General features: G+C 53.0%; 1 protein-coding gene across 1 annotated transcript; it reads left to right on the forward strand.

Annotated features, from left to right (window-relative positions):
* Window positions 1-1,506: 1,506 nt before the first annotated feature.
* LOC119109426 (kinesin-like protein unc-104) lies at window positions 1,507-26,620 on the forward strand (the record flags this gene model as incomplete). Its single annotated transcript, XM_037233040.1, is given in 19 exon segments — window positions 1,507-1,607; window positions 3,899-3,972; window positions 9,543-9,621; window positions 11,025-11,191; window positions 14,615-14,793; window positions 15,468-15,579; window positions 16,262-16,405; window positions 16,843-16,854; window positions 18,231-18,388; window positions 18,693-18,832; window positions 19,041-19,079; window positions 21,166-21,291; window positions 22,061-22,194; window positions 22,684-22,850; window positions 24,412-24,557; window positions 24,854-24,949; window positions 25,562-25,665; window positions 25,903-26,020; window positions 26,448-26,620. Coding segments are annotated over 19 exon segments (2,268 nt in total), but the record flags the coding sequence as incomplete, so codon positions are not given.

A 26,620-nucleotide genomic window follows, 5' to 3' on the forward strand; every position in this document is an offset into this window, starting at 1 on the left:
CAGACAGCCGGCCAAGACGGTCAGATCCGGTCCACGGCCATACAGCCGACCAAGACGGCCAGATTCGGTCCCCGGCCAGACAGCCGACCAAATTCCACAAGGTCCGCCAGCTTTCCCAGCATGACGCCTCAGCTGCTCAACGCATAAAGCCGAAATATCCGGTAGCTGAATATCCAGTCTCAAATTGTTATATAGTTCGCGAAAATTGTAGACTCAACCGCTCATAGGTTATTATGAACAATTACTTTATGTCAATTCAAGTAGGCTGCATTTCATTCTCAGGTAATGACTGAAAACACATGTTTGCCATGGCTTCCAACATGGCTCCAAGAGCACTCTCAGTATGGTTTTGCTCTCTCCGATCGGACCGCATGGTAAACAATTATGTCAAATGCGGTAAGGCCAGGTCATCTTAGATGCATGTAGATAAAACTTGGCAACATGAGCGTTATATATGAGGATAACTCTCGTATTGTGGATGACTGTATCGTGGATGACTAGTTGTGAATTATTCAGACTTTCGCCCCCGTCTGGTAGTTAGTTTGTACACATAGTTTCGGCCAATCAACTCTCCGGCCGTCGTCCGATGTTATGGAATCCTGAGAACGACTGGATGACGCTTGCCTATCAGCCATGTATGCGTCACAACCCGGATTACTTGTTCGAATTCCTCCTTGGTCGTGCTGAGTTGCTGTGGTTTATGGTTTTTATGTATTCTATGTTCACACATATATATATATATATATATATATATATATATATATATATATATATATATATGTGTGTGTGTGTGTGTGTGTGTGTGTGTGTGTGTGTGCGTGTGTGCGTGTGTGCATATATGTGGTGCATAAAACGAGAGTTACACACGCCACTGTGGCCTCCATTATAGCACTCGCTTTATTGGGATTCACTTTCCAGTGCCGTCGGGCGCCTGGTGGTAAACTATCCCGCATGGCGTCAGTGTCGCCGGCCGGCTGGTGGTAAACTATCCCGTATGGCGTCAGTGTCATCGGCCGGCTGGTGGTTAACTATCTCGCATGGCGTCAGCGCCATCGGCCGGCTGATGGTAAAATATCCCGCATGGCGTCAGTGTCGCCGGCCGGCTGGTGGTAAACTATCCCGCATAGCGCCGATGTACGGCGGGTTTGGCATTGATTGCCTACCCGGACCCGGCTTGCCCTGGCGCTCAGAAAGGCGTCGCCTATGCTCACTCTATGTCGTCAAAATCGATGTTCTTTTATGCAAACATGGTTCCAAAAACGGTTGCGCTCAGTTTCGACTGTCTCTGTTGAGTCTGAGTGTATTTGGTGCCCAGCACACAAATGGAACACGAAACAAAGCCCTCCACAAACAGCTACATGAAAATTCCACATAAGGCCACCGCGTAAATACAGTTGAGAAAGCTAGAGTTAGTGTTGCCGCGCTGATACCTGCTGGACGTAGCTGGGCGAACCGGCCGACATGTTTCGTGTCTGTGCCGCCAGGCGTCGCTGCGGTCGACGGCGCCATGTCGTCCGTGAAGGTGGCCGTCCGGGTCCGGCCCTTCAATGCCCGCGAGGTCAGCCGTGAATGCGACGGCATCATCGAGATGGATGGAAACACCACAAGTGAGTGGAGTCCCTACATTCTGCATCCACTCTGTTTGCGCAGCCCGTCGGGCACTTGTGTACGTGCACCTCTCGCAAAGGACTCTTGGCGTGGCTTGCCGACTTTTCTCCTTATTCCTATTCCTTTGTCTTTTTGGGTGATTTATTCCTATGTTTTCGCCTCCTGTGGCTATTCCCTTCCCCACGCATTTATACTTGGTTCATTTAACCAGTCAATGTACATTTCACAAGTGTGTAGATCGTATTTGCGTCCAGCTTCACCTGGACCTGACTCTGACCTGATCTGACCTTCACATAACATTCAGGGAATTCATCGAGCATTATCCGGACCATCCCTGGACACCAGAAAATAGTCAAATACTGAGCCGATGCATGACCAGTACCTCCGTTTTGGCCCAATGAGGGTCCATTGTTGTCTCGTGCCTGGGGGCGAGTTATCGCCCCAGGGGTGCGACGGGGTCTCGGGGACAGAAGACTTGTGTCGCGGGGCGCGAGAGACGTCAGAGAAACACCAGTGCCCGCCCCTGGGAGGGAGTTGTCAGCCTTGGGGTGAGACGGGGCCCCAGGGGACAGAAGACTTGTCTCGCGCCTCTCCTTGTCCTTGTCCTCGCGCTCCTTATGGACCCGTCCAGCGCGTCGCTCCGTGTCAGGAAGACGCCAGTGCCCAAGCGTGGGAGGCTGCCTCGGCCCACCCGGCGAGCGACACCGGCCGGCGAGGCACCGCCGGGTCGGCCTGGCCCGCCGGGTCGGCCGGGCCGCCGGCGCCGCTGATCGATGCCGGTGACGCCGTCTGGACGGGCCGGGTCCGGCCGGCGACGCCCGTCGCTGGTGCCGCGTGAGTCAGCAGCCGTGACGCGCCGGACGGTCCTGGGGGTGGCGGCCCGACTCGGCGGCGGCAGGCCCGCGGGCCGCCGGCCGGGGGCCGGCTCACGCCCCGTCTAGCCGCGCCGCGCTCAGGCCGTGCTTTCAATTACGCCGTTTAGTTATGGGAGTCAGTTTGAAGCAAGAATGCGATGAACCTAAGCTCGATTCATTGGTGGGCTGAGGAAGACGCGTATAATTGCTCTGTGTGGCCGTACTACCGCGAGCGACGGACTCCGTGAATGCGTACCCGTTATTGTCAAAGAGCTGGGACGGGTGTGGTCGTGACAATATACGTATATACATTATGTGCATATATATACATACATATATATATATATATATATATATATATATATATATATATATATATATATATATATATATATACACACATATATATATATATATATATATATATATATATATACACATATATATATATATATATATATATATATATATATATATATATATATATATATAAATATATTGCTACCAGATTTCCACAATATACCATAACAATGATGAGGCCGCTAACATATCCTGTCATATCGTCCCGTATCTAAGACGGAGGAATTTGACTACTGACCCTGAAGCCAATGGGTCCCCTATCTCGCTTAAGCGGTGCTCGAGCTCAGCACCCCTTCTCACTGAAGCGGCGTTCGAGATCAGCACCCCGCCCACTGAAGCGGCGCTCGAGATCAGCACCCCTCTCTCTGAAGCGGGTCTGGAGATTAGCGGAGCACACCGCGCGTGTCCCCGCTGCCAGTCGGCAATACCTGCTATTCGAGCTCGCCGCCAGGCGTGACTCTCCCCGGCATCACAATACCCATCTCTGGGAGTGTGTTTGTCGCGTCTCAGCGCTCGCGCCGGCCGTCTCGCCAGCAGTGGTGGCGGGTAATGAGCCCGTGCCCGGCTCCGGGGCGTCAACAAGCCTGCCCACGTGCCTTGGGTGACCCGGGGCTGAAGGCAGGCGTTGTGTGCCGCCGCACTTTTGGGACTGCTCAGGGTCGGGCTGCTTGTTAGAAGCTCGCACAATCACGCAAGGCTCGAATAAAAAATGACGCGTTGTATTTTTTTAAGCGGTTGGACTTCTTGTTTCCTGTGCCATTGCTTATAAGGGTAAAACAACACCGGACCGGAATAAGTCAGAACAATTTAAAGGTCTACGTTGGCTGGAAGGCCGGACGTATCGCATCCGATGTGGGATTATCAAGTGTGGCGCTATTAAGCCAGCTGACTGTTCGCTGACCAGATCAGATCAAACTGGCCACCGCATATTTTTGTGAGATATGACCCTCAAGGTACCTATGGAGTCTATACAAACAAACAATCCTTGGGCCTTATAATTAGTTTCAATACGTGGCTTGCTGGTGCGTGTGTGTGAGCCCATGTGGAACTGAGTCTTACGTAAACGTCTGTTTCAGTTATCACCAATCCGAAACAAATCAACGACAACATCAAGAGCTTCAACTTCGACTATTCATATTGGTCAATTGAGGTAAGCTACACGCGGGTGGCTCACGAATTACCACTTGTGGGCCGAATGGTGGGTAAGCTGTCTTAAAAGAGTTAATAGTGAACTGGTGACAGCAACGGCCTCGCCTGACAGCGGTCACCAGGTGCTGGTGACAGTGACGGCCTCGCCTGACAGCGGTCACCAGGTGCTGGTGACAGTGACGGTCTCGCCTGACAGCGGTCACCAGGTGCTGGTGACGTACGGCCTCGCCTGACAGCGGTGGCCAGGTGCTGGTGACAGTGACGGTCTCGCCTGACAGCGGTCACCAGGTGCTGGTGACGTACGGCCTCGCCTGACAGCGGTCACCAGGTGCTGGTGACAGTGACGGCCTCGCCTGACAGCGGTCACCAGGTGTTGGTGACGTACGGCCTCGTCTGACAGCGGTCACCAGGTGCTGTTGACTGTGAAGGCCTCGCCTGACAGTGGTGACCAGGTGCTGGTGACAGTGACGGCCTCGCCTGACAGCGGTGACCAGGTGCTGGTGACGTACGGCCTCGCCTGACAGCGGTCACCAGGTGCTGGTGATGCCGGCCGTCATGGCCTCGTTGGTCGTAGTCCTCGTTGGTCGTTGGTCGTAGTCCGTACGGTCACGCACCGTTTCAAAGCAGATAGGTGACGTTAAGCCATCGAGTGCCTTGTTGTGGTCTTAGCAATGTTTTCAGGGTGCATTATTGTTACCTCACTTGTGGTCCTGACGATATTCAAGGCTGTGAGAGTGCTGTGCAGCTCGGTGGCGGGTGTGAAGTGCGTCATGTTAAGTTTTGATCGCTTCGACACAAACCATATGTCAAAATGTTACCAGAAGGAGACGAGACTTTTTTAACACATTTACCATCCCGGTGGTTTTGTAACAGGATGCTCATAACATTGAAAACACAAAAACTGCTTGGCCGTCACTCAGTATTCTATGGGTACGCATCCGACAGCGCCTTCAGCTCAGTACTCTAGGGGCGTTCCATGGCCCCTGCCCATCCGACAGCGCCCTCAGCTCAGTGCTCAAGGGGCGTTCCGTGATCCCTGCCCGTTCGACGGCGCCTTCAGCTCAGTACTCTAGGGATGTTCCGTGATCCCTACCCGTTCGACAGCGCCTTCAGCTCAGTACTCTAGGAGTGTTCCATGGTCCCTGCCCATCCGAAAGCGCCTTCAGCTCAGTGCTCTAGGGGTGTTTCATGATCCCCGCCCGTTCGACGGCGCCTTCAGCTCAGTACTCTAGGGATGTTCCATGGTCCCTGCCCCTTCGACAGCGCCTTCAGCTCAGTACTCTAGGGGTGTTCCATGGTTCATGCCCCTTCGACAGCGCCTTCAGCTCAGTACTCTAGGGGTGATCCATGGTCCCTGCCCCTCAACAGCGCCTTCAGCTCAGTACTCTAGGGGTGATCCATGGTCCCTGCCCCTTCGACAGCGCCTTCAGCTCAAGTTTTTTCATGTAGCTATATATCTTCGTATCGCTTTACCTTGGTTTGGCGCTCACCTTTTTTCGGTTCACAAAACATTTCTGGCGTCAAGGCCATCCTTGTAGGCCTGACCTTTTAGCAGGTCTAAAACTTTGTTATGGGCTGAGTCTTAGGTACACCAGACTGATAATCGGCACATGAAACCTTTGGAATTTCTAGCTTTTTGATGCTCAGTTCCAGTGCCCTTGGCGCGCAGTTCCAATTCAGGTGTGATGGCTTTTTATAATGACGTTTGGCGAGATCGAGCCACACCAGGACACCGCCATCGCGGAAGTAGGTTTGGATGTATCTGCTTAGTCCTCACTAGCAGCGTTTTTCGTAAGCTTGCCGCAACATCAGCGGTACATTGGTACCATCCAGGGAAAATTGCTCTCACCGTCCTTTACGATGACCGCCAGTCTTGCACTCCCCATAGGGCTCATTCAAAACCTTACGCAGTTGGTTTTTTTGTCTTTTTTTTGGCCGCAGGCGACCCCGGAGCCGCTTTGCCCATACTGGGGTTTCGTTCGGTTCGGCTTGCAGAGTACATGGAGTTCCGCTTGCCGCAAGCTGTTTTTCCTGTGCGTATACTCTCCCCTGGCGTTGTGCTTTTAAAAACGGGTGCTCGCGGCACTCCTATCCCTACATTGATGTCAGCCATTTTGGTAGGCACACATCTCCTTTCTGTTTGCATTTTCAGTGATATGATTTGATCGTTACGAGAAAGAGTCGTAGAAGGCGTACTACGCCCTTGCTTTCTGCCAATTATGAATGCATGAGTGTCCTGACATTTACCTGGGCATGGAGTGCTCCTTTTCTCTTAAGGAGCCTTTTTCCATAAACGAAACGAAGCTACATCCACAGGTGTGAAAATAAACTTGTTTTAAATTTTCGCATCGGGTTCTATTTTAGATAAACTGCCCTCTGTTCATAACGTAAGGTCCAGCAAACTCGCTTGAAATGTGACTTGTAACCCGGCAGTATGTATAATGAACCTTTTCAACGCTCACATATGCAGTGCTGAGTGCAGCTATCCTGTGATGCTCTACCGACTGTGCGGTTCTCTGTACTGATGTAGATCACAGCTTTTCTCTGATTTTCTACCGATTGTGCGGTTCTCTGCATCGCTGTAGATCACAGCTATCCTCTGATGTTCTACCGATTGTGCGGTTCTCTTCACCGCTGTAAATCACAGTTATCCTCTGATGTTCTACCGATTGTGCGATTCTCTTCACCGCTGTAGATCACAGCTATCCTCTGATGTTCTACCGATTGTGCGGTACTCTTCACCGCTGTAGATCACAGTTATCCTCTGATGTTCTACGGATTGTGCGGTTCTCTTCACCGCTGTAGACCACAGCTATCCTCTGATGTTCTACCGATTATGCGTTACTCTGCACCGCTGTAGATCACAACTATCCTCTGATGTTCTACCGATTGTGCGGTACTCTGCACCGCTGTAGATCACAGCTATCCTCTGATGTTCTACCGATTGTGCGGTTCTCTTCACCGCTGTAGATCACAGCTATCCTCTGATGTTCTACCGACTGTGCGGTTCTCTTCACCGCTGTAAATCACAGCTATCCTGTGATGTTCTACCGATTGTGCGGTACTCTTCACCGCTGTAGATCACAGCTATCCTGTGATGTTCTACCGACTGTGCGGTTCTCTTCACCGCTGTAAATCACAGCTATCCTGTGACGTTCTACTGATTGTGCGGTACTCTTCACCGCTGTAGATCACAGCTATCCTCTGATGTTCTACCGATTGTGCGATTCTCTTCACCGCTGTAAATCACAGCTATCCTGTGATGTTCTACCGATTGTGCGGTTTTCTTCACCGCTGTAGATCACAGCTATCCTGTGATGTTCTACCGATTGTGCGGTACTCTTCACCGCTGTAGATCACAGCTATCCTGTGATGTTCTACCAATTGTGCGGTACTCTTCACTGATATAAGGCGTCGCCTATGGAACTCTTTGTCCATCCCACCTGCTAATTTTGGGGGCAATTAAGGCAACATACGCACCCTGTTTCCCTCTTATTGCTCGCCTGTATCGTTGTCAACGGTATAATGTAGCACTGCTTTTGCTCTGTGATATACGCCAGCATTGGGACCTATTGTCAGCCGACGATAAGCTGGCATACGCCATGCGCTTGTCGCCTGACCTTTAGATCAAAGCTGTGGCCGCGGTCAATGCCCTCGGCTTAAACGTCACTGGCGCCCAGGCCCGCTGCATGGTCTCTGGTGCATGGCTGGGGTTTAATTCGGACGCTGCTCATCCAACGGATCGGCTAATCTCAGCGAGCCAGCGTTATCACTGCTTCACCGAGACGCGCTTCTTGTCCAAAAACAGCTGTTCTGGTGAAGGCCACCCGTTATTTTCTCGATCTCGGTGTAATGGCCTTGTTTGGCGCCTCTGCCCGCCGGAGCCTTGTTTGGCGCCTCTGCTCGCCGGTTATCGACCGGTCTATTTCGGTGATAAAGGCCCTGAGCGGCACCGGCCGCGTCAGACCTCGGGAACCTTTCGAGCACTAGCACTCAGTGGCCCTGTATTGACCGAGTGCCACCATCGCCAACCCGTCACTTAAGACATATCCCGCTGCTGACGTGGGCGTGACGCCGACTCGTGACGTCACGCCTGACCACGCCCCGACGACTCGTGCCATGTGCGCTGTTAAGGCTGGAGTTCACAGCCACCGAAGATCTCGGCACAGGTGGTCCAACGCCACGTGGAAGGACACACGACCTTATAGTGCAGTAGTTAACACCAACGCATCCTCTCATCCTCCGGAAGTTAGACTACAATGGTGGAGAGGGCGTGATGATCACCAAATGCGGTATGATATTTGTTTGCCGGTGGATGACATTGTTGTAAACAGGCATTGTCTTATCACTATTTGGAGCTAGTACTGAATCCAACACAAGTGATCTGTTTGCTCAGACTAGTAACTTCGCAGCCTGCTGCTAGATGTGAATATGCTATGCTGTCCAAGAACGTATGCTGTTAAAGATTTGGTCCGAACATTTTGACTGGACGAATTTGTGGGATCGGCGCCCACCCCAAGCAGTTCTTGTTGCGTAACCCTGACGCTACCATCGAGGAGACCCGCGCCGATGGCAGCATTTCAGGACGAAAGTTTCACCTGCCGCGACGTTCGGTACGGCCTGTCCTGCCCACCGACGTCACCTGACCTAGCGCCGCCACTGCCACCGACCACAAGCCGTCCCAGGCAGGGCCCAATAGCAAGCACCTGACGCGAGTCGAACCCACCCCGCCACGGGTGCATGAATCGAAATTCACGCCCCTTATCAAATAAGCTCCTTGGATGGGGCGTATTTGACACAGGTCGCCAAACGATGCGCTGAAAATGTATATTTCGGCTGATGTAGGTATCAAACCTTGATGTGGGGGCATGGGCGGACAGTGGCAATGAACACGCGTGTTATTCTACACTGTCGCACCAGAGCTGGAGGTGATCAGCTAGTGGCCATGCAATGGTCATGTAAATACATGTGATCGCCATGACTTCGAAAAGCTAGTTGTGTGATGCAGGTGAACTCACTGGTGCAGATAATATATTTTCGGCGATGGTAGTTAACTGAGGGGCAGCCAATATGGACCAATACCTTGGCAGTTTAGGACCATGCTGTCTGAATGGCTGGCTATCAGTTGACTGGTTGGTGTTGCATTCTCAGCCATCGGCGCCCCAGTTTGCCTCCCAAGAGCGGGTGGCTGTCAGTTGACTGGTTGGTGTTGCATTCTCAGACGTCGGCGCCCCAGTTTGCCCCCCAAGAGCGGATGGCTGTCAGTTGACTGGTTGGTGTTGCATTCTCAGCCGTCGGCGTCCCAGTTTGCCTTCCAAGAGCGGGTGGCTGTCAGTTGACCGGTCGGTGTTGCATTCTCAGACGTCGGCGCCCCAGTTTGTCCCCCAAGAGCGGGTGGCTGTCAGTTGACCGGTTGGTGTTGCATTCTCAGCCGTCGGCGCCCCAGTTTGCCTTCCAAGAGCGGGTGGCTATCAGTTGACTGGTTGGTGTTGCATTTTCAGCCGTCGGCGCCCCAGTTTGCCTTCCAAGAGCGGGTGGCTGTCAGTTGACTGGTTGGTGTTGCATTTTCAGCCATCGGCGCCCCAGTTTGCCTCCCAAGAGCGGGTGTACCAGGACATCGGCGTTGAGATGCTGGATCACGCGTTTCAAGGTACGTTGCGTCAAAAGCTGCCGCGGCGCGCTGCGGATTGATTGTTGGGGGCTAGGGTCACGTCATGCCCTGAAAGGTCGTTAGATCTCGAGCAGCCTTCGAGGTCTGTCTTTATCGTTTGACTAAATGTCGTCCTGTGACACAACGTTAAAAGTAGATTGAGGTCCGTGACTACGGTGATTATTGTGAAGCCAAGTAACCGATTGTGTAGTGTTTCATGTCATTCGCGCTATGCTTTGGTCCATTACGGAAGCTCGTCCATTGCTCCTGTAAATGTATGCGACCAGCAAGCGGCGGGCATCGCATTGCATGTGCATAGCGTGATAGCAATCCATTCCGTGTGCATGAGAATGACTGCGCTTGTTTGTTCAGATATTTGTTGACATGTACACACCCATTTTTATGCCTGCGGGGTTTCGAGTGGATTGAGGCGGGTTTGTTTCTTTGTCCCTTTCGGTAACCTTTTTATAATGCGTCGGGAACAAGAATGCGTTTGGTGGTAGTGACTGTTCCATAGGGAAGCAAAGCATTCCGAACCGGTTTACGTACGTACCTTCCGTTCCACTCCGCCACACCAGCCGAGGTGTTGTGGTCCCCGTTTCCCAGGACAGTGGCCTCACATTCCGACTCCGTCCACTTTTATGATTGCGATCATTCTCGTCACGTGCCGTTGGCGGTCATTGCGATTCCGACGGGCGAGCGGCGGCGGCCGATCAGCAGCTGGATGGTGACGACGGGCGGCCGGTGAGGGCGTCGAGCCGACCTCTCACCGGCCGAGACGCCGCCTGACCTCCAACTGACCTTCGGCTCCGGAGTCAAGCGCCGCTGCCCTCTGGGCTGACGTCAGCTGGCTTGATCGACCCGACTGCGGTCACGCCCCACGTGAAATGGCGTCCTCCCCCGCTCGCAGCCGCTATCAGAGCCGGAGTCAACACCGGTGACGCAGCGCTAGCTCACACAGCTGATGAGCACAATCCAGCGATGCGGTTCAGCAATGCCCTGACTTGCCATTTGTCTCCAGGATATGTCGCAATGTCCTGGCACAGCCGATCCGTTGTGTACTGAGGTCGCTCGGTCCATCAGATACGTGAAGCATATCGTGAAGTTTTTCGGACATCTTTCTGATTAACCAGTATGGCTCAATACTGCTTCTAAGCTTTTGATGTGGTGCGTATTCCGTCGCTAGTTCCCATGTAAATCCCATTGGCGCGATGTGAGGTTCGGGGCTGTACCTACACCTCCAAGTACGCGCCGCTCTTCTTGGGCTTTCCTGTAGTTACTAATGCAATTATTCACATCTTCTCGGCGTCCTGGACGTTCCGTCCATTTGAAGTCAGTACATCGAACGACAGTCTTCAAACGCCCTGGACAAGTCCTGATGCATGCCTTTGATCTGCACACAGGTTACAACGTGTGCATATTCGCCTACGGCCAGACGGGGGCCGGGAAGTCGTACACGATGATGGGCAAGGCGGAGCACGACCAGGAGGGCATCATCCCCAGGATCTGCCGCAACCTCTTCCAACGGGTGTCCAACAGCAATGACATAGACGCCCAGATATCGGTGGAGGTTAGTCTAGACCAAACTAGACATTTTACAGTCCTAAACCTCCATGCCAATAACAGCTGGCTCACCTGCTTCAAGCACCAGATTGATCGCTGACCTATGTATGGCAATGTATCGTGGGACAACAGCCTCCGATTCGCCCAGGGGCAGTGTTCGAAAGTGTCGCTGGCTGCATGGCCGCACTTACCGCCTGTCGTGGGAGGGGCATGCGACGCGGCTATCTGGACCACATTGTCATTGTACCTACTCCGAGATGGCTCTTGAATACCGCAACTCTAAAAACCGGTTTGTTTGTGTGCTGAACGTCCCATTAGCGTACCTTGCGCTAGAATGCCTTCTGTCTCGTGGCTGTGCAGACTCCATAAGCAGTCGGCATTTTGTGTCTGGTTGTCCCGGCACCGAAATATTAGCACTGTGGTGGCGCTTTAGGAGATGCCAATGCATAACACCTTCGCAGCGGCTTAAGCCGTGGGGAGGTCACAGGGGGCCCGTGCCCCCCCCCCTCTCCCTCCCTTAGGTTCCGAGGTGCCGAAGAGCCCCTCGCGACCAAGGATTTAGGGTCCAAAGAGCTGGCTGGAAATTGCATTAAGGAACCAGGCGCGCAGGGCTCGGCCCCCAAATGTCAGTCAGAGGACTCTTTGCGACGGGAGCACCCTGGAGCTCTATGTCAGGTAGGCACTACATTTACCGAACAGTCGGCCCCGTGTCGGTCTGGGCATGACGGCCCATTTCCTAAGCAGGGACACAGGCGGAGCTGCGATTTACATCGGTCGCGACGCCGAAGTCAATGAGGAACCGCTGCATTGGTCTGGGCTCCCCAGTGCATAACAGGGGGTACTGTAGGGAGGTAGGGGGTACTGTACTGCGCTGGTGAGAGGCCCCCAGTCGCCCACGGGTGGTGGTCGAGGCGACCCGAAGAGGGGCCGAAGGGTCTCTTGGGACTGACGATTCATGACTATGAAGGGCCTGAATGTAAGGTACAGTGCTGGCTGTAAGTCACTTTTGAAATTCCGGCTCGTACTATAGCGGCCGATGACAACCAGCACCGCACAGCTCGCTTCGTGTCGGCAAGTGGCTTCGAGTCGGCCAGAGGCCATGTTCGAGGTTACCCGAAGGGAGCCCAATGAGGGGTCCTGAGGGCCCCCTCCAGTCAGCCAGGAGAACCTTTGCTAAATAGAGAGAGGACCGGAACAGGACCCAGACTTCAAGAGGGCCTCTTGCATTTGTCGGGACCCTCTGACAGCGAAAGGAGATCAAAGGTTTTAGTGTGGAAGTTTACAATGAGACAATGGAGGGCCCTGTGTCAATCAGGGCCCTCAGTACCGAACGGGGTACCTCCACCCCCGTACCAAGTAAGGGCTTTTGAAGCTCATTAGATTCTGAGCGTCAATTATGGGACCAACTGCGGCAATTGAGGAACTCGTTACTCCAGCAAGGGCTTCTCCATCGACTGGGGCCAACTGTCCCGTTCAGAGGGCTTCCCGCGTCAGGGCGGGGCCGACCCATGATATGTCTTTTTAATGGCCTCCGGATCGCCCAAGAGACACGTCTCCGTGTTGTCAGAGGGTTAGTCGGTCCGCACCCCACGCTGGACGGAATGGCTCTTCAGCTTTTGGCTGGGGCTATAGTGTGTCCCCTAGTATTCTATCCACGGAGCCCGTTAACCAGAAAAAAGGTAGTGAGTCTCACTGGTGTTCAACAGAGTAGATTAAAATAGCGTCAACAGTGAAAAGGGCCAAACAGTCTACCTGAGGTCATTCACTCTTCGCAAAGTCGATTTGTAAAACAAGTATATAAAATATTTTGAACCTAGCCACTCGCAGCCTTATGAGCAAGAACAGCTATGGGGTAGCGTTTTCTGCAAAGCCAAACGCCGTTGCCCGCTTCAGAGAACACCCACCGGGCACACGAGAGCGTTCATCGTGACATAATGCCTCCGGAAGTCATCAGGTCATACGCTTTAAAGTAGAACTTCGTAAAGTCATAAAGCTCATGCGATTTGGGCGTGCAACTGATCTTGATAATTTGGGGTTATCTTCTGAACAAATTTGCTATTCAAAACACAGCAACACGAAAATAAATTTCCTGCCTTTACTCTTCCAGCTCTACCGCAAGATTCCATCACCAAATCGCAGTGCTGTAAATGCTAATACGTCCGATCATCAATCTGTAAATGGCACAGGTGAATGCCTTGAAACGTTCAAAGGCATTTCACATTCGACAGCATTTTCGACCGTTCGTTGGCCCCAGCTTGATTTTAGCCGCAGGGCCAACGGCACGCGTCCCACGGTGACTGTTACGCCGGCCGTCGAAGTTTTTATTCCTAGAACTTGCGAGCGCGCATGCCCAAATCTATGTTAAATAATTGCTCTCACTTGTCGATTCTGACTGAATCTGACTGAATTTGACTGAATGTTGAGCATAGTCAGAAGAACATCGGGTGGCCATTGACCCCATTTCTTTTTGTAACCTATGTTGACGGACCCTCAATATCTCTATAGAACCCAGAAAAATTCTGGCATAGCATCTGAACTTTTGTTTTCGAAAGAGCTCACTGAACCGCGGCAAAATAAGTAACCTATTTGTCATGATAAGTGCATTGATCGAACCAGCCTTGCACGTGACTGGGAAAACGAGCGTTGATATGGCGATCCAATGCTCGCGGGCAGCGTCTGCCTCTCAGAGCCGTGCTTGGTGCGCCGAGATACAGACAGCTTGCTGAATTACGACCTAGATCTGTATCTACCTCAAGGCATTGCATTAATGCTAGTATTAACCATTTCAAACCAGTTCACTCAAATGCCAGGTACAAATTTTCCATAAAATTGAGTTTTCTAATCTGTTTGGCGATATCAACATGCAGTCAACAGGGGATAAGTGCCGGATGACCTAACGGGCGTCTAAAAACAAACTTTAGCAGTGAGTCTGAGTAACTCAGCTTGCTCGGAATTCTTGATCCTTTTTATTCTTTGCTTTACTATCGAAAATTGTTGTTGGCTTGCATACCAAATGATACACAAGCGTACGCCAGGAAAACATTCTTAAGTCCTGCTTGTCTTGGGAAGAAGCCAGATCTGCAACATCGCTATCATTCAGTTACAACCCAAGAGAAGTTATTCATGTGAGGTAATTTAGCATCATTGTTAACATCTATTTATAAGAGGGTAGCACCAATCTGGCTAAGAATTTGACCTGAATTTAAATTTAACATTGAACTGGATGTGCACATCTCCTGATGCGTACGTCATGCATCACCGCACTTTTCGTACGATCCTTCCGTCTCCCTTTTTTCCCTGTCTATCGCTCACCAAGGCGCACCTTGCAGCAATAAGCACATGTTTTTTGGAGCACCGGCATATCATTCAAATTGGGAGTAGCCTTTATGCGGCGTCGCCCACCGCTGACCGCCCTGCGTCTGCGCCGAAGGTCAGCTACATGGAGATCTACTGCGAGCGCGTCCGGGACCTGCTAAACCCGAAGAACAAGAGTCACCTGCGCGTGCGAGAGCACCCGCTGCTGGGACCTTATGTTGAGGACCTTTCCAAGATGGCCGTCACATCTTACGAAGACATCCGCGACCTCATGGACCAGGGCAACAAGGCGAGGTTAGTCCTGCGTCGCACGGGCTTCCTGGAAGACCACTGTGGACACATAGGGCTGCTCCAGAATAGCGTTTAAAAGTCTCGTCTCGGCTCAATCTGTCAACCGCCACGAGTAGCCTCCTAGGTCCCACGGGGACCACCAACCAGATCGACTTCGTAATCGCCGCTCGTCCGTTGCCGTCTCCCATTGAGCGTTTGGCAGCCTGAGTCGGCCCTCCTGGCTGGGCTCTCAGGCCGGTGCAAACGTTCGGCTGCCAGGAATGGCGCGTTTGGCTGGGAGACAGACTTCCCACCACACACTGCAGATTGCGCAGACTCGGCTGTCCAGACTGGCCACCCGTGGCCGGACTCGGCGTGGTGGTCTGGCGCTATATTGTGCCATACAGTGTACCCTCGCCATATCATTACAAACTTTCGCACCACCCGGGCCCAGATTCTGTACCACAGCTTTCCAAGCTTGGGCAGTCGGATTTCATATCTCAAAACAGCGACGTTGATGATCGTGCAGCCCTTCCACCGGGTGTCGGGATTACCGCACGTGGACCCCACGTTGCTGGGCCCTGCTGACCTTCGGGCACTCCCACCAGACGCTGGGATTGCCGCCATGCCGCTGACATTACCGGGCTCTGCTGACCTCCGGGCGGCCTGTACTGAGGGTCCGTCCGCTCTGCTCACAGAACGGTGGCTGCCACGAACATGAACGAAACGTCCAGCCGCTCGCATGCCGTCTTCACCATCATATTTGCCCAGAAGACGTGCGACCCCGTCTCGGGAGTGGAGACAGAGAAGGTCCGTACTTGGTTTGGAGGAGACGTAGAAGGTTCGCACACTCGCAGCCGTGAATGCCGCTCGGAGAGGCGTGAATGCCGCTCGGAGGGGCGTGAATGTCACTCGGAGGGGCGTGAATGCCGCTCAGAGGGGCGTGAATGCCGCTCGGAGGGGCGTGAATGCCGCTCGGAGGGGCGTGAATGCCGCTCGGAGAGGCGTGAATGCCGCTCGGAGAGGCGTGAATGCCGCTCGGAGGGGCGTGAATGCCGCTCGGAGGGGCGTAAATGTCGCTCGGAGGGGCATGAATGCTGCTCGGGGGGAGAGGGGGGGGGCGTGAATGCCGCTCGGAAGGGCGTGAATGCCGCGTCTATTGCGTGAATGCCGCGTCTATCGTGTGCTCGCAGCCTGTAGAAACTGGTTAGAAACAGCCATTTGCCCCGTGTAGTGAAATGCATGCGTGATTTGAAGCTTCGCCTAAATTTCATTCGGTCGATGCTGGCAAAGCTTCAGCCGCTTTTTCTAGACCCGGAATGTTTGCGCAGCGTCCATGACCTTGTCACGAAGATGTCGCAGTTTTCAAGATAGGGGGAGGGGTTAGGGTATTGTCACCACTCGGAACGTACCTTGCGTGCGAACAACGTAGGCTGACCTTCGCACAAAGTACCTTTGCTCCACATGGGCTGACCGAATGCCTCGATGCTAGGTCAGCAAAATATCACTGGTGGATCTGGCGGGCTCAGAAAGAGCTGACTCTACGGGCGCAAAGGGCACCAGGCTGAAAGAAGGAGCCAACATCAACAAGTCGCTGACCACTCTGGGGAAAGTCATCTCAGCGCTGGCGGAAGTGGTGAGCGTCCACTCAGCAAATGACTTCGTGGGATGCGGGTATCGGTGACTCATTCCTAATCGCGTTACCCCAATACAGCACCTTACTCCGCTCAGTTCTCCAGTGTGATAGACAGGGCTGAGCATGTCAAGTATTTCCGCAGAGGAGACCTGGAGTCAGGAGGAGCTTTTGTTGGTTGTTTTTTTTAAGGGGAAGTGATGCACGTCCTCACGCCCCTTTTACGAAGCACCAGCAGCTGCACTTAGGATATTAGCGTTCAGGGCCATGGAGCAGCCGGTATTTGAGCCCGAACTAGCCACGTGAGAGCCCGATGCGCTAATCAGTTGATCATTCCAGCCCCAAGCATGAGGGTCTGTGCCGCACATTGTCAGCAGACGCTATGAAAATGGGCAGCGGTGCCGTAGTACTGATGCTGCATCCCCCCTCCCTCGCGGCAGTCCTCGGCGCCGGTAAGTACCGCAGACTCCAGTCCCTCAGACCTGCGGACAGAGTCCCCCTGCTGACCCGGAGCACCAGTTCTCGCCCGATAGTCAGGTGGACCAAGCAGCCACATTACTATCAGACCTGCCTTCCCAGCCGGTCTCTTGCCGGCCACAAGCACTCTGTGGCCCGTTCTACAACAAACTTTTCGGTCGTTATCGTACTACATGATACGTTTTATTAGCCTAGATCGGCTGGCGTCCTTGTTTCCTTTTCGCCTGACCAGTACGTACATTCCAACCAGGTCGCCGAGCGGCGCGATGTCACTGGACCATTGGCGCGAAGCCCCAGCCCCGCTGGCTCCGGGTAGCCGTATGGACACCTCCTTTGGCAATACGACTGTCCCTTGCTAGGCTAATCAATGGACGTGGCCATGTGGTCTGAAGTGTAGAGGAGGCCACGTTCTTATGGCAATTGTATTTGAACCGCATGTTAAAATAGACTTTCAATGCGTGAATAACGCCATGCACGTGCGGACTGGGATACCCGTACGGACGCTATACGCGAATGCATGACCGTCTTTTGGTCTAATACGCCAGGCGACTCATTGACATTCAATTTGCAGTGACATCCACCGAATAGCGGTCTTTGGGGTGGTTCTGGTTCTCGTGATGCGAGTGATTAGTTCACTGCAATGGGGATGTTTGAGGAGCTTCCTATGGTAATGAGCGAGCGAAGAACGCCAAAGCCTCCGCCGTTGAAGGAACTATAGCGCGTTGGGCTGCTACGTATTTCATAAAGCGGGGCATGGCAGGCTCGGCTGTAAACGCAGCGTCAGCCTACTCGTAACCCTGCAATATGCCGAGCTCGAACAACGCGCCAGGGGCTGTCGCGAACCGTCGGGCCCGAGCTGAAGCTCCAGCCGGCGATGTATGTGAGATCTTGCCGAAATGACGCCATAACCGGAGCTGCCGTCAGTCAACCGAGGCAGCCGGCAACCCCGCTGGCTGGCCATGCCACAGCCCCGATCACCGGCCGGCGAGTGTAGGCTTATTGTGCGCCCGAGCGCGGCGACCCCCACATTTGGACGAGACTTGCCGTCCGTTCAGAGGTCACGGAACCAGACCGTGCAGAAACTCATGCTAGAAAGCATACTTATAGGCACCAGTGGCCCACGTCGTTTGCTGTTTTCACATGACACACAAAATGGAACCAGAGCTGCATGTTTTGTCGGCAAAGAAATTGCAAGGGCGACACAGCGGCCTGAACTTGGCCTTGTGTGATCATGTGAGCCAGCTTCATTAGGTCGCTAACGATGCGCTATCACAAATGAAGAAGTAGCTCTGGTGGCCCCCTTGGTTAGCAAGGGGAGCGGTGTCGGCCTGAGCTGGCGTGTGGCCGACAGGCGTCCAAAAAGAAGAAAAAGGCCGAGTTTATTCCGTACCGGGACTCGGTGCTGACCTGGCTTCTACGTGAGAACCTGGGCGGCAACAGCAAGACGGCCATGGTGGCTGCTCTGTCGCCGGCCGACATCAACTATGACGAGACGCTCTCCACCCTGCGGTGAGCGCCCCTGGTCCCCGCCGGCCGGCCGTGTTGCCCCCATGGTCCGGTGCGCCCAGACACGGACCTTCGCACTCGATACTGCTCTAAAAAGGCGACCTACTGCAACTAGAATTTTAGGTTTTCGTATGCAGTTGTTTTTGGCCGGTACCCGTCATGAGTTAGAAGTTGCTGCTATCGCAAATTTTTCGTGCGTCGCTTGTCTGTGCTTTCCCGTACCAATAGCACAGCCTTCTACACAGCTGGGCTGCTGACACGTTCGGGTAGAAGACGAACGGCAGTCCACTGGGCAAATGTTCGACAGATACGCGGACCGAGCCAAGCAGATCATGTGCAAGGCGGTGGTGAACGAGGACGCTAACGCCAAGATGATACGCGAGCTGCGGGAAGAGATCAGTCGACTGCGTGATCTGCTCAAGGCCGAGGGCGTCCAGGTCGAGGAGGGTAAGCGGCACACGATGAGCTGTGGGGGGGGGGGGGACGAGGATGCACCCGGTGACTCGGTGGCAAGGTCTCCTGGCTGGCTGCTTGCTGGACTCACTTGTTCTGGGGGTTTAGCCGCCAGGAAAGGTGTTCAGAAACACTTGAGCGGTCTACGCAAGGATATATCATGACAGTTATTGACACTGATAATTATCCTGCGCCATTTCAGACGGCAGTGTCATTTACTCGAACGATAGACATAAGGCCCGTGAGTAGCAACGGTCTTCCGCCTATTTGTTCTGCAGCTTGCATCGCTTTATGCCAAGTTCCGCTATGTAGGCTCCGCTATCGGCCGTTATGCATTGTCTTCAGAAATCGGTAGAAGAATAGGGCGGTGACAGATATCAACGTGTCGCCTCTCGAGTTATCCTTCTCGCCGCGCCACTGATATATGTGGTGCTTTGTTGCTAGTTATGCTTTCTGCAATAGTCGATTGTGAGGATTTGCATTTGTACATGTCGTTCGTGGTCGCAAGCCGGAATCATGATTATCAAGAACAGCAAAAACGTGCTCTCTTTAAACCATAGCTGTTGGTTTATGTCGGCGTGCTTTTCCGTTTCATAGTGATGGTAGTACTGACATTTACTCGCCACCACAAGCGGTAGGTGCCACTACCAATCAGAACTGTCGTCTGATGCAGCAAATATGCGCAGCAAAAGAGCACCACAAGTATCAGAAGCAAAGCGAAGGTGACCCGGCAGCCAGACCATCAATGTTTGTAGCTATCCAGTTCAAAATTGCGTAAGTTGTTCAGTGCATTTGCGAGGAACATTATTCACATAGATAAAACGGCAGCAATCGCCTTATTCCTCGGAGAAAAACAGGAGAGTGAGTATATAGCTGGATTGATATTTCGGCAACTTGCCTTTATGAAAACAAAAGCAGAAACTTCTGCTATTGTTTCAATAAAGACATGCTGTCGAAATATTAACCCATCTATATCTCCATCCTCCTGGTTTTTTTTTCGAGGAAAAGGGCTATTGCTACTGTCTCAGCTATCCAGTTCAGTCTATGGACGCCCGACACTGCAGGCTGGCGTCATTTCTCCGATCATCACGGCCTGTATGTGCTGATGTCAAGATGAATAGGCGTTCCTGCGCGCAAAGCAACTGACATCCGTGTTTTCCCTGATTTTGAACCTGCTAGGCTGCAAGTCTATCTTTGAAATGCACAGCACCTTGCTTTGCTCATTGTTGAAGCGGCACCTATGTGTAGATAGGTGTGCGCTCCCACGGTGGTTAGAGCGCAGCTACCGCTTATTTTGTCCACCGTCGAGACCGGGGCGGCGGAAGTCCTTCCCACTGCGGTGTCGAACGATCAATCACATTTGTGGAGACCGCCGAGAAACTGGTAGTGATACACTTGCGAGTATGCTGACTCAAAGCACTTGGGCTCTAGATCTGTCAATATAAAACGGGCGAGGCTAGATTTTTACGTTTTGTTTGAGAGCGACTGTAAAGATGTCTGCTGTGTACCCAGCCAAAGCTACCCAGTGAGCCAGCTCAGCGCATTCTATGGTGCTAGTATCACTAAAGTTTTTCTGCGCACAATGTTTGCACTCGAGACAAAGGTCTCAAACATAAACATTCACTAGATGTTGCAATCGAACTGCAGGTGCACTCTCATTGTAGGAGGTATGCAACAAATTGAGATTTCTGCCAAGCAACGTAAATCTTACATTGGTTCAAGATATAATTATAGTTCATTTAGTGGCCTTTCGAAACCTTCTGTTAAGCAGGGTTCATTTTGGTGGCGTAATGTGAGACAAACGCCATGGGCACCTCGCCATTTCATATTTCCGCCGCCCTTAATGGAGTCTGCGCGGCTGCCTGGCTGGTATGCTGTTTTGTGACGCCTGCTGCGCCACACCCTACTTCACGAAGAAGTGCTTAATGTTCTGCGTGGTGTGGCTTCCAAAGCGTTGTGCTGTTCACCTCTTCGAGGCCATGACCACATGGTCAATAGCTTTTCGAAGGAGGTTCGTGTAACTCACCCCATTTGCGTGGTGCGGATTTGTAATGGATCTGACGCACACAAGGTAGCGTTGTTAACGTCGCCAACAACGTGTGCCACGCAAGGCACGCGTTGTTGGCGCACGTGTGCGTCAACGTGTGCATGTGGTAAACATTTACGTGTTTCAGCTGTCAAACAGAAAAGTGCCAGGGCTGCAGCAGGTACTGGGCATTGGTGAAGATACCATTCATCCTTCAGTCACGCCAACGCTGTCGTGTGTGGCGAGACGAAACCGGAAGGGGTCCGCAGTGCTGGGCCAGTGACATTACGCCGCTCCCCAGAGGAGCTACGGAACAACGCCATGAACCAAAGCTGCACGGAGGAGACGGTGAACGCCAACCCGGCCGAGCCGCCGTCCGCCAAGGCTGCCGTCCATCAGCTGCAGGTCAACGAGAAAATTATGGCAGGTCGGCAGACGGTGCTTGAGGGCATGCCACCACTCCCGCTATAACGGCCGGGGCTGGTCTGGGGCGGGGCCAGAACGGCTCCACAGGTGGCATTGCAGCTTTGAAAGATAAGACAGTAGACTCTGGTGACCTAGCCCGGTGAGGGGGGCTTCGGTGTCCTCATGTGACCTCCTCTGAGGAGTTGAGAGGAGGACGGGGTGAGAGTTTTGGTCAGAACCGGCCGGACCCTCAGCACTGATGGGTGACGGTCGATCGCTTGGGCCAACATCGACCAATGGCTTTGCGAAACCCTCTGACCCTGGCCGGCCTGCTCACATGCCGCCCAAAACAGGTCAATGGTCGGCCATTCTCGCCTCGATGACCTGATTCCACTGCGAGGCGCCATTTTAGAGGATGCTGTGAGCGATCCGACGGCCATTAGAGTCGTGACAGCTATGTCGTCAGCCGGCGAATGGAGCGCTTCCCATTGTTGGAAATAGTAATCGGCTCACTGTGTAATAGCTGTTCATAAAGCGTGGCGGTATTCTGCAGCCACTATTATCTGGTTGAGACTGTCTTTTACGAAAGTTAACATGCACGAGGTAAATGAACCATAAAAGGCTCAAAGATGGCCCTTACTCAACTGAATTTACTGCAGTGCAGATTGACACGCGATGGAAGTAGACACCCTATCTGATCAGACGGTATTTGAGCGTCGCGTTTGCATACACTTACAGTTGGTGTGCGCGGTGACAGCCTCTACTGGTCTCTTGTGCTCGTTTTTTGACAGAGCTGAATGAGACCTGGGAGGAGAAGCTGAGAAAAACAGACGACATTCGCCGGCATAGAGAGACCGTGTTCGCCGAGATGGGCATCGCCCTCAAGGAGGACGGTGCTACTGTGGGCATTTTCTCTCCAAAAAAGGTAATGTTAACGCCACTCTGGTGCGCCATCAAATTCACTGCCTTCAACGTTCATTGACTTTGACAGGAAAGGGCAGGATACGGCCTCTGCTGTGGACTTGGAGACCTCAAGTCCAAGACCAGCAGCTGGAGGACGATTGAGCAGTGATTTTTCAGGGCTGAATAACGTTTTTATTTTGCATCGGTGGCCTCTAGGACTTGTGATGCTGCTACCAACAACGGTACATAACTAGATGCAGAAGCTACCGTAAAGTCGTTGCACCTGCCGATGGTATGCCCTGAAGTGCTGGCCTGAGCTCTGGTGCTGGTCTAAACTCTGGCGCTGGTCTGAACTCTGGTGCTGATCTGAACTTTGGTGCTGGTCTGAACTCTGGTGCTGGTCTGAACTCCTGTGCTGGTCTGAACTCTGGTGCTGGTCTGAGCTCTGGTGCTGGCGCCGTCGCGCTCGTGGTCCGTGCTCTCTCCAGCCGGCTACCTGTGCCTGCTCCAGACGCCGCACCTGGTGAACCTGAACGAGGACCCGTCCATGTCCGAGTGTCTCATCTACTACATCAAGGAGGGCATCACGCGCGTCGGCTCCGCAGAAGCCAACATACCGCAGGACATCCAGCTGATCGGCCTGCACATCTACAACGAGCACTGCATCTTTGAGAACAGGTCAGCCGTCAGGGGTCGAGGGCGACTCAACCGCCATCTCGAATGATCTTGAGATCTCGCGATCGAACCCCGTGGCCTGGTTTTCCAGGAATGCAGTTCGACCACAACACCATCGCAGCACTGTGTCACGGCATCCGCGCTGCAGCAGGGGTGGGAGCGACTACAACACCATCGCAGCACTGTGTCACGGCATCCGCGCTGCAGCAGGGGTGGGAGCGACTACAACACCATCGCAGCACTGTGTCATGGCATCCGCGCTGCAGCAGGGGTGGGAGCGACCACAACACCATCGCAACACTGTGTCATGGCATCCGCGCTGCAGCAGCGGTGGGAGCGACCACAACACCATCGCAGCACTGTGTCATGGCGTCCGCGCTGCAGCAGGGGTGGGAGCGACCACAACACCATCGCAGCACTGTGTCATGGCGTCCGCGCTGCAGCAGGGGTGGGAGCGACCACAACACCATCGCAACACTGTGTCATGGCATCCGCGCTGCAGCAGCGGTGGGAGCGACCACAACACCATCGCAACACTGTGTCACGGTATCCGCGCTGCAGCAGGGGTGGGAGCGACTACAACACCATCGCAACACTGTGTCATGGCGTCCGCGCTGCAGCAGCGGTGGGAGCGACCACAACACCATCGCAACACTGTGTCACGGTATCCGCGCTGCAGCAGGGGTGGGAGCGACTACAACACCATCGCAACACTGTGTCATGGCGTCCGCGCTGCAGCAGGGGTGGGAGCAAGGGAAAGAGAAGGGTACGTTCAGCTGTTGAAGTCGTTGTAGTTACACTGAGAGAGGCGTGGGAGCAAGGAAAAGAGGAGGGTACGTTCAGCTGTTGAGGTGGTTGTAGTTACGCTGAGAGAGGAGTGGGGGCGAGGAAAAGAGAAGGGTACGTTCAGCTGTTGGGGGTCGTTGTAGTTACGCTGAGAGAGGGGTGGGAGCAAGGGAAAGAGAAGGGTACGTTCAGCTGTTGGGGTCGTTGTAGTTACGCTGAGAGAGGGGTGGGAGCAAGGGAAAGAGAAGGGTACGTTCAGCTGTTGGGGTCGTTGCGATTGCAGCGATAAACTTCCCTCTTAGCGCCTCCGGTTCGTGATGAAGTGCAGAGCGTTAGCATTGTCGCAGACGTCCTATGTAACGGTGACGTTGGTGAAGTCGTTCGGCAGCGGTGACCGCTTCTTTGCACAGTGCTCGCATGCCTCTGAAGAGAACGTATCCCGCTTCCTATGACGGTCAGCAGGGAAAGGAGCAGAATGACCAGAAGGGAGACCAGACGTGCACATGTTCCCATCCAAGGCTTATTCCACCACGGTGTCGTTGTGATAAACTCCGGCCCCATCAGTTCCATTAGTGTTTTCTGATTCTGATAAAATGACTCCTACCTGACTATCCATCCGAGTCAAATACATCTTAACCACACATAGTGTCACCGTTAGTTGACTACTTTAAAGATGATTGGGCTCAACGTGTACATGCGTTGTATAAAGCAACTCGTGATCTTCGAATCCTTATTATTCAGATTTGCCGTTCTGATTGTGACCATTCATGTCGTCCAGGGAGGGCGTGGTGATGCTATTCCCGAACGAGGGCGCGCTGTGTTACGTGAATGGCCGCAGCGTCTGCCAGCCGCTGGTCCTCACCACCGGTAGCCGGGTCATCCTGGGCAAGAACCACGTGTTCCGCTTCACACACCCCGAGCAAGGTCGGTGCTCCGGCCCGGCTGCAGGTGCCGTCGTGCGCGCCACGCCGCAAACCGAGCACATGCCGCGGCATGTGGCGGAGCATTGACGGGTCATTGTCAACAAACTACTCACGAGAATGAAGCATGTTTCTCATGTATGGCCTGCCCTTTTGAAAGCAGGTGTCCCGCCCGTCGCGCACCTAACTTTTTCCGTTTTTGTTGTACGACAAGAGTCAGATTTTGACGAACTTCTTCATTGGTCATTGAGTTAGCTAATGCGTGTTGTTCATATGTTTCACGCCGCTGAGCGTTTTCAGCATGGGAGAAGCGAGGCCGGGCATTGGACGAGTCAGCACCGTCTGCGGAGTCCCTGGACTGGCAATTTGCTCAGGTGGAACTGCTCGAAAAGCAAGGTATTGACCCGCGTCGTCGTCAGCCGCCCGGTGCCTGGTCGCTCTGACGCTGGTCATGCCAACCACACCAAGGCTGAACACTACAATGCTTTGAAAATGGGCTGTTTCTTAGTTACTTTCAGTGATAAATAGTATTTTACCCAATTAGTTGCATAGTGGTGCCAGTTCAAAGCTACTAGCTTAACTTATATTTGTCCAGGACTGGTTGCGATTGTATCGCAGTACTAAGCTTAGAGATGTTCAAGAAAATCCGCCCTTCGATAAAAGGACAGAGCGTTTCCACTGCAGTTAACACCAGTCAAGCTGGCGAGAATGCGTTGCAGAAGTTCGGGAGCTTTGGTGTGAAAATTGCGGCTGTGTTTGGTCAAAACGTAAGGCACGTGTGTTTTCATTCCAACTGTTTAGATACGCTAGCAAGAGAACCAGAGCTTCTACTTGTCACTCAGAGTAACCCAGATTCACTCAGATGTTATTCTTTTCCCCAATGTGCGACATTTTATTGGTTTTACGCTTACCAGAGTCTAGCAATTCGCATGATTCGAACATAGTGTTAATATGATTGGCATGATTTCATCTGAAGTGTATAACAAAGTGCCGGTTCATTTTTTGAAGGCATCGACCTGAAGAAAGAGATGGAGAAACGCTTGGAGAACATGGAGGAACAGTTTAGAAAGGAAAAGGAGGAAAGGAAGAAAGAATATGAAAAGGAGCGACAGGTATCGTTTTGGGAGACATGTGTGCACGCTCACGTAGATGATCACCAGCTCGCTTCGTAACAAATCCTGGAGACCTGGTTTCATGACGGAGTCGACAAGTGAAGCTCAAGAATGTTAACCATATCTATCTCGCTTATGGAAGGCGATTTATTGTAATTGTCCCCTGAGGGCAAACCATCACGCGGTTCGTAGCTGATTTGTCCGCTGCATGAGCTTCACCATTTGTCTTTTTTTCAGAATTACGAGGCCCGGATAGACGCCCTCCAAAAGCAAGTTGAGGAGCAGAGCATGACCATGTCCATGTACTCTTCCTACACAAACACCGAGGAGCTCAATACGGAAGACGACATATACGGTACACATGTTGGCTGCTGATGACGTTCAGCATGCCCTATGACAGTACCTGTGCAGAAGCTGCGCTTGAGCCGGCGCGAGTCGAGTGCCTTTCCTTGTAATTGAACGTCGTGGCTCTAACGTTCGAAAATGATGTGACGTGCATGCTCTTAAGAGCTACTTCGTTGATATTTCTCTAAAGGGATCGTAAGGTGACGTTACGCGGTCAGGCCATTTCTGTGTTAGTTGGCAAACCTGTAGTTTCTGAAAGGGACCATTTAATTTATGTGATTCTCTATGACCAGGTGAGCCTCCAGTTCCGGAGAGAGAGTTGTCTTGGAGTGATTCCATGCGATCCAGCTGAGCCTTGTCACAAAGCGAACCCGCTGTTCGAGGGCGACATGCCGCACAGCAGGGCCATGCAATCCAAGTGCTGCTCTTTCCCCCAGTAAACCCGCTGTTCGAGGGGGAGGTGCCGTGGACAGAGCGCGACTACCAGCTGGCGGCCACCTGTTTCCAGAAGTGGCGCTTCCATCAGTTCACCTCACTCCGCGACGACCTCTGGGGCAACGCCGTTTTCCTCAAGGAGGCTAACGCCATCAGCGTCGAGCTTAAGAAGAAG

The sequence above is a fragment of the Pollicipes pollicipes genome, unplaced genomic scaffold (assembly GCF_011947565.3).
Source record: "Pollicipes pollicipes isolate AB1234 unplaced genomic scaffold, Ppol_2.1 Scaffold_7231;HRSCAF=8579_pilon_pilon_pilon, whole genome shotgun sequence".
Classification (NCBI taxonomy): Eukaryota; Metazoa; Arthropoda; class Thecostraca; order Pollicipedomorpha; family Pollicipedidae; genus Pollicipes; species Pollicipes pollicipes.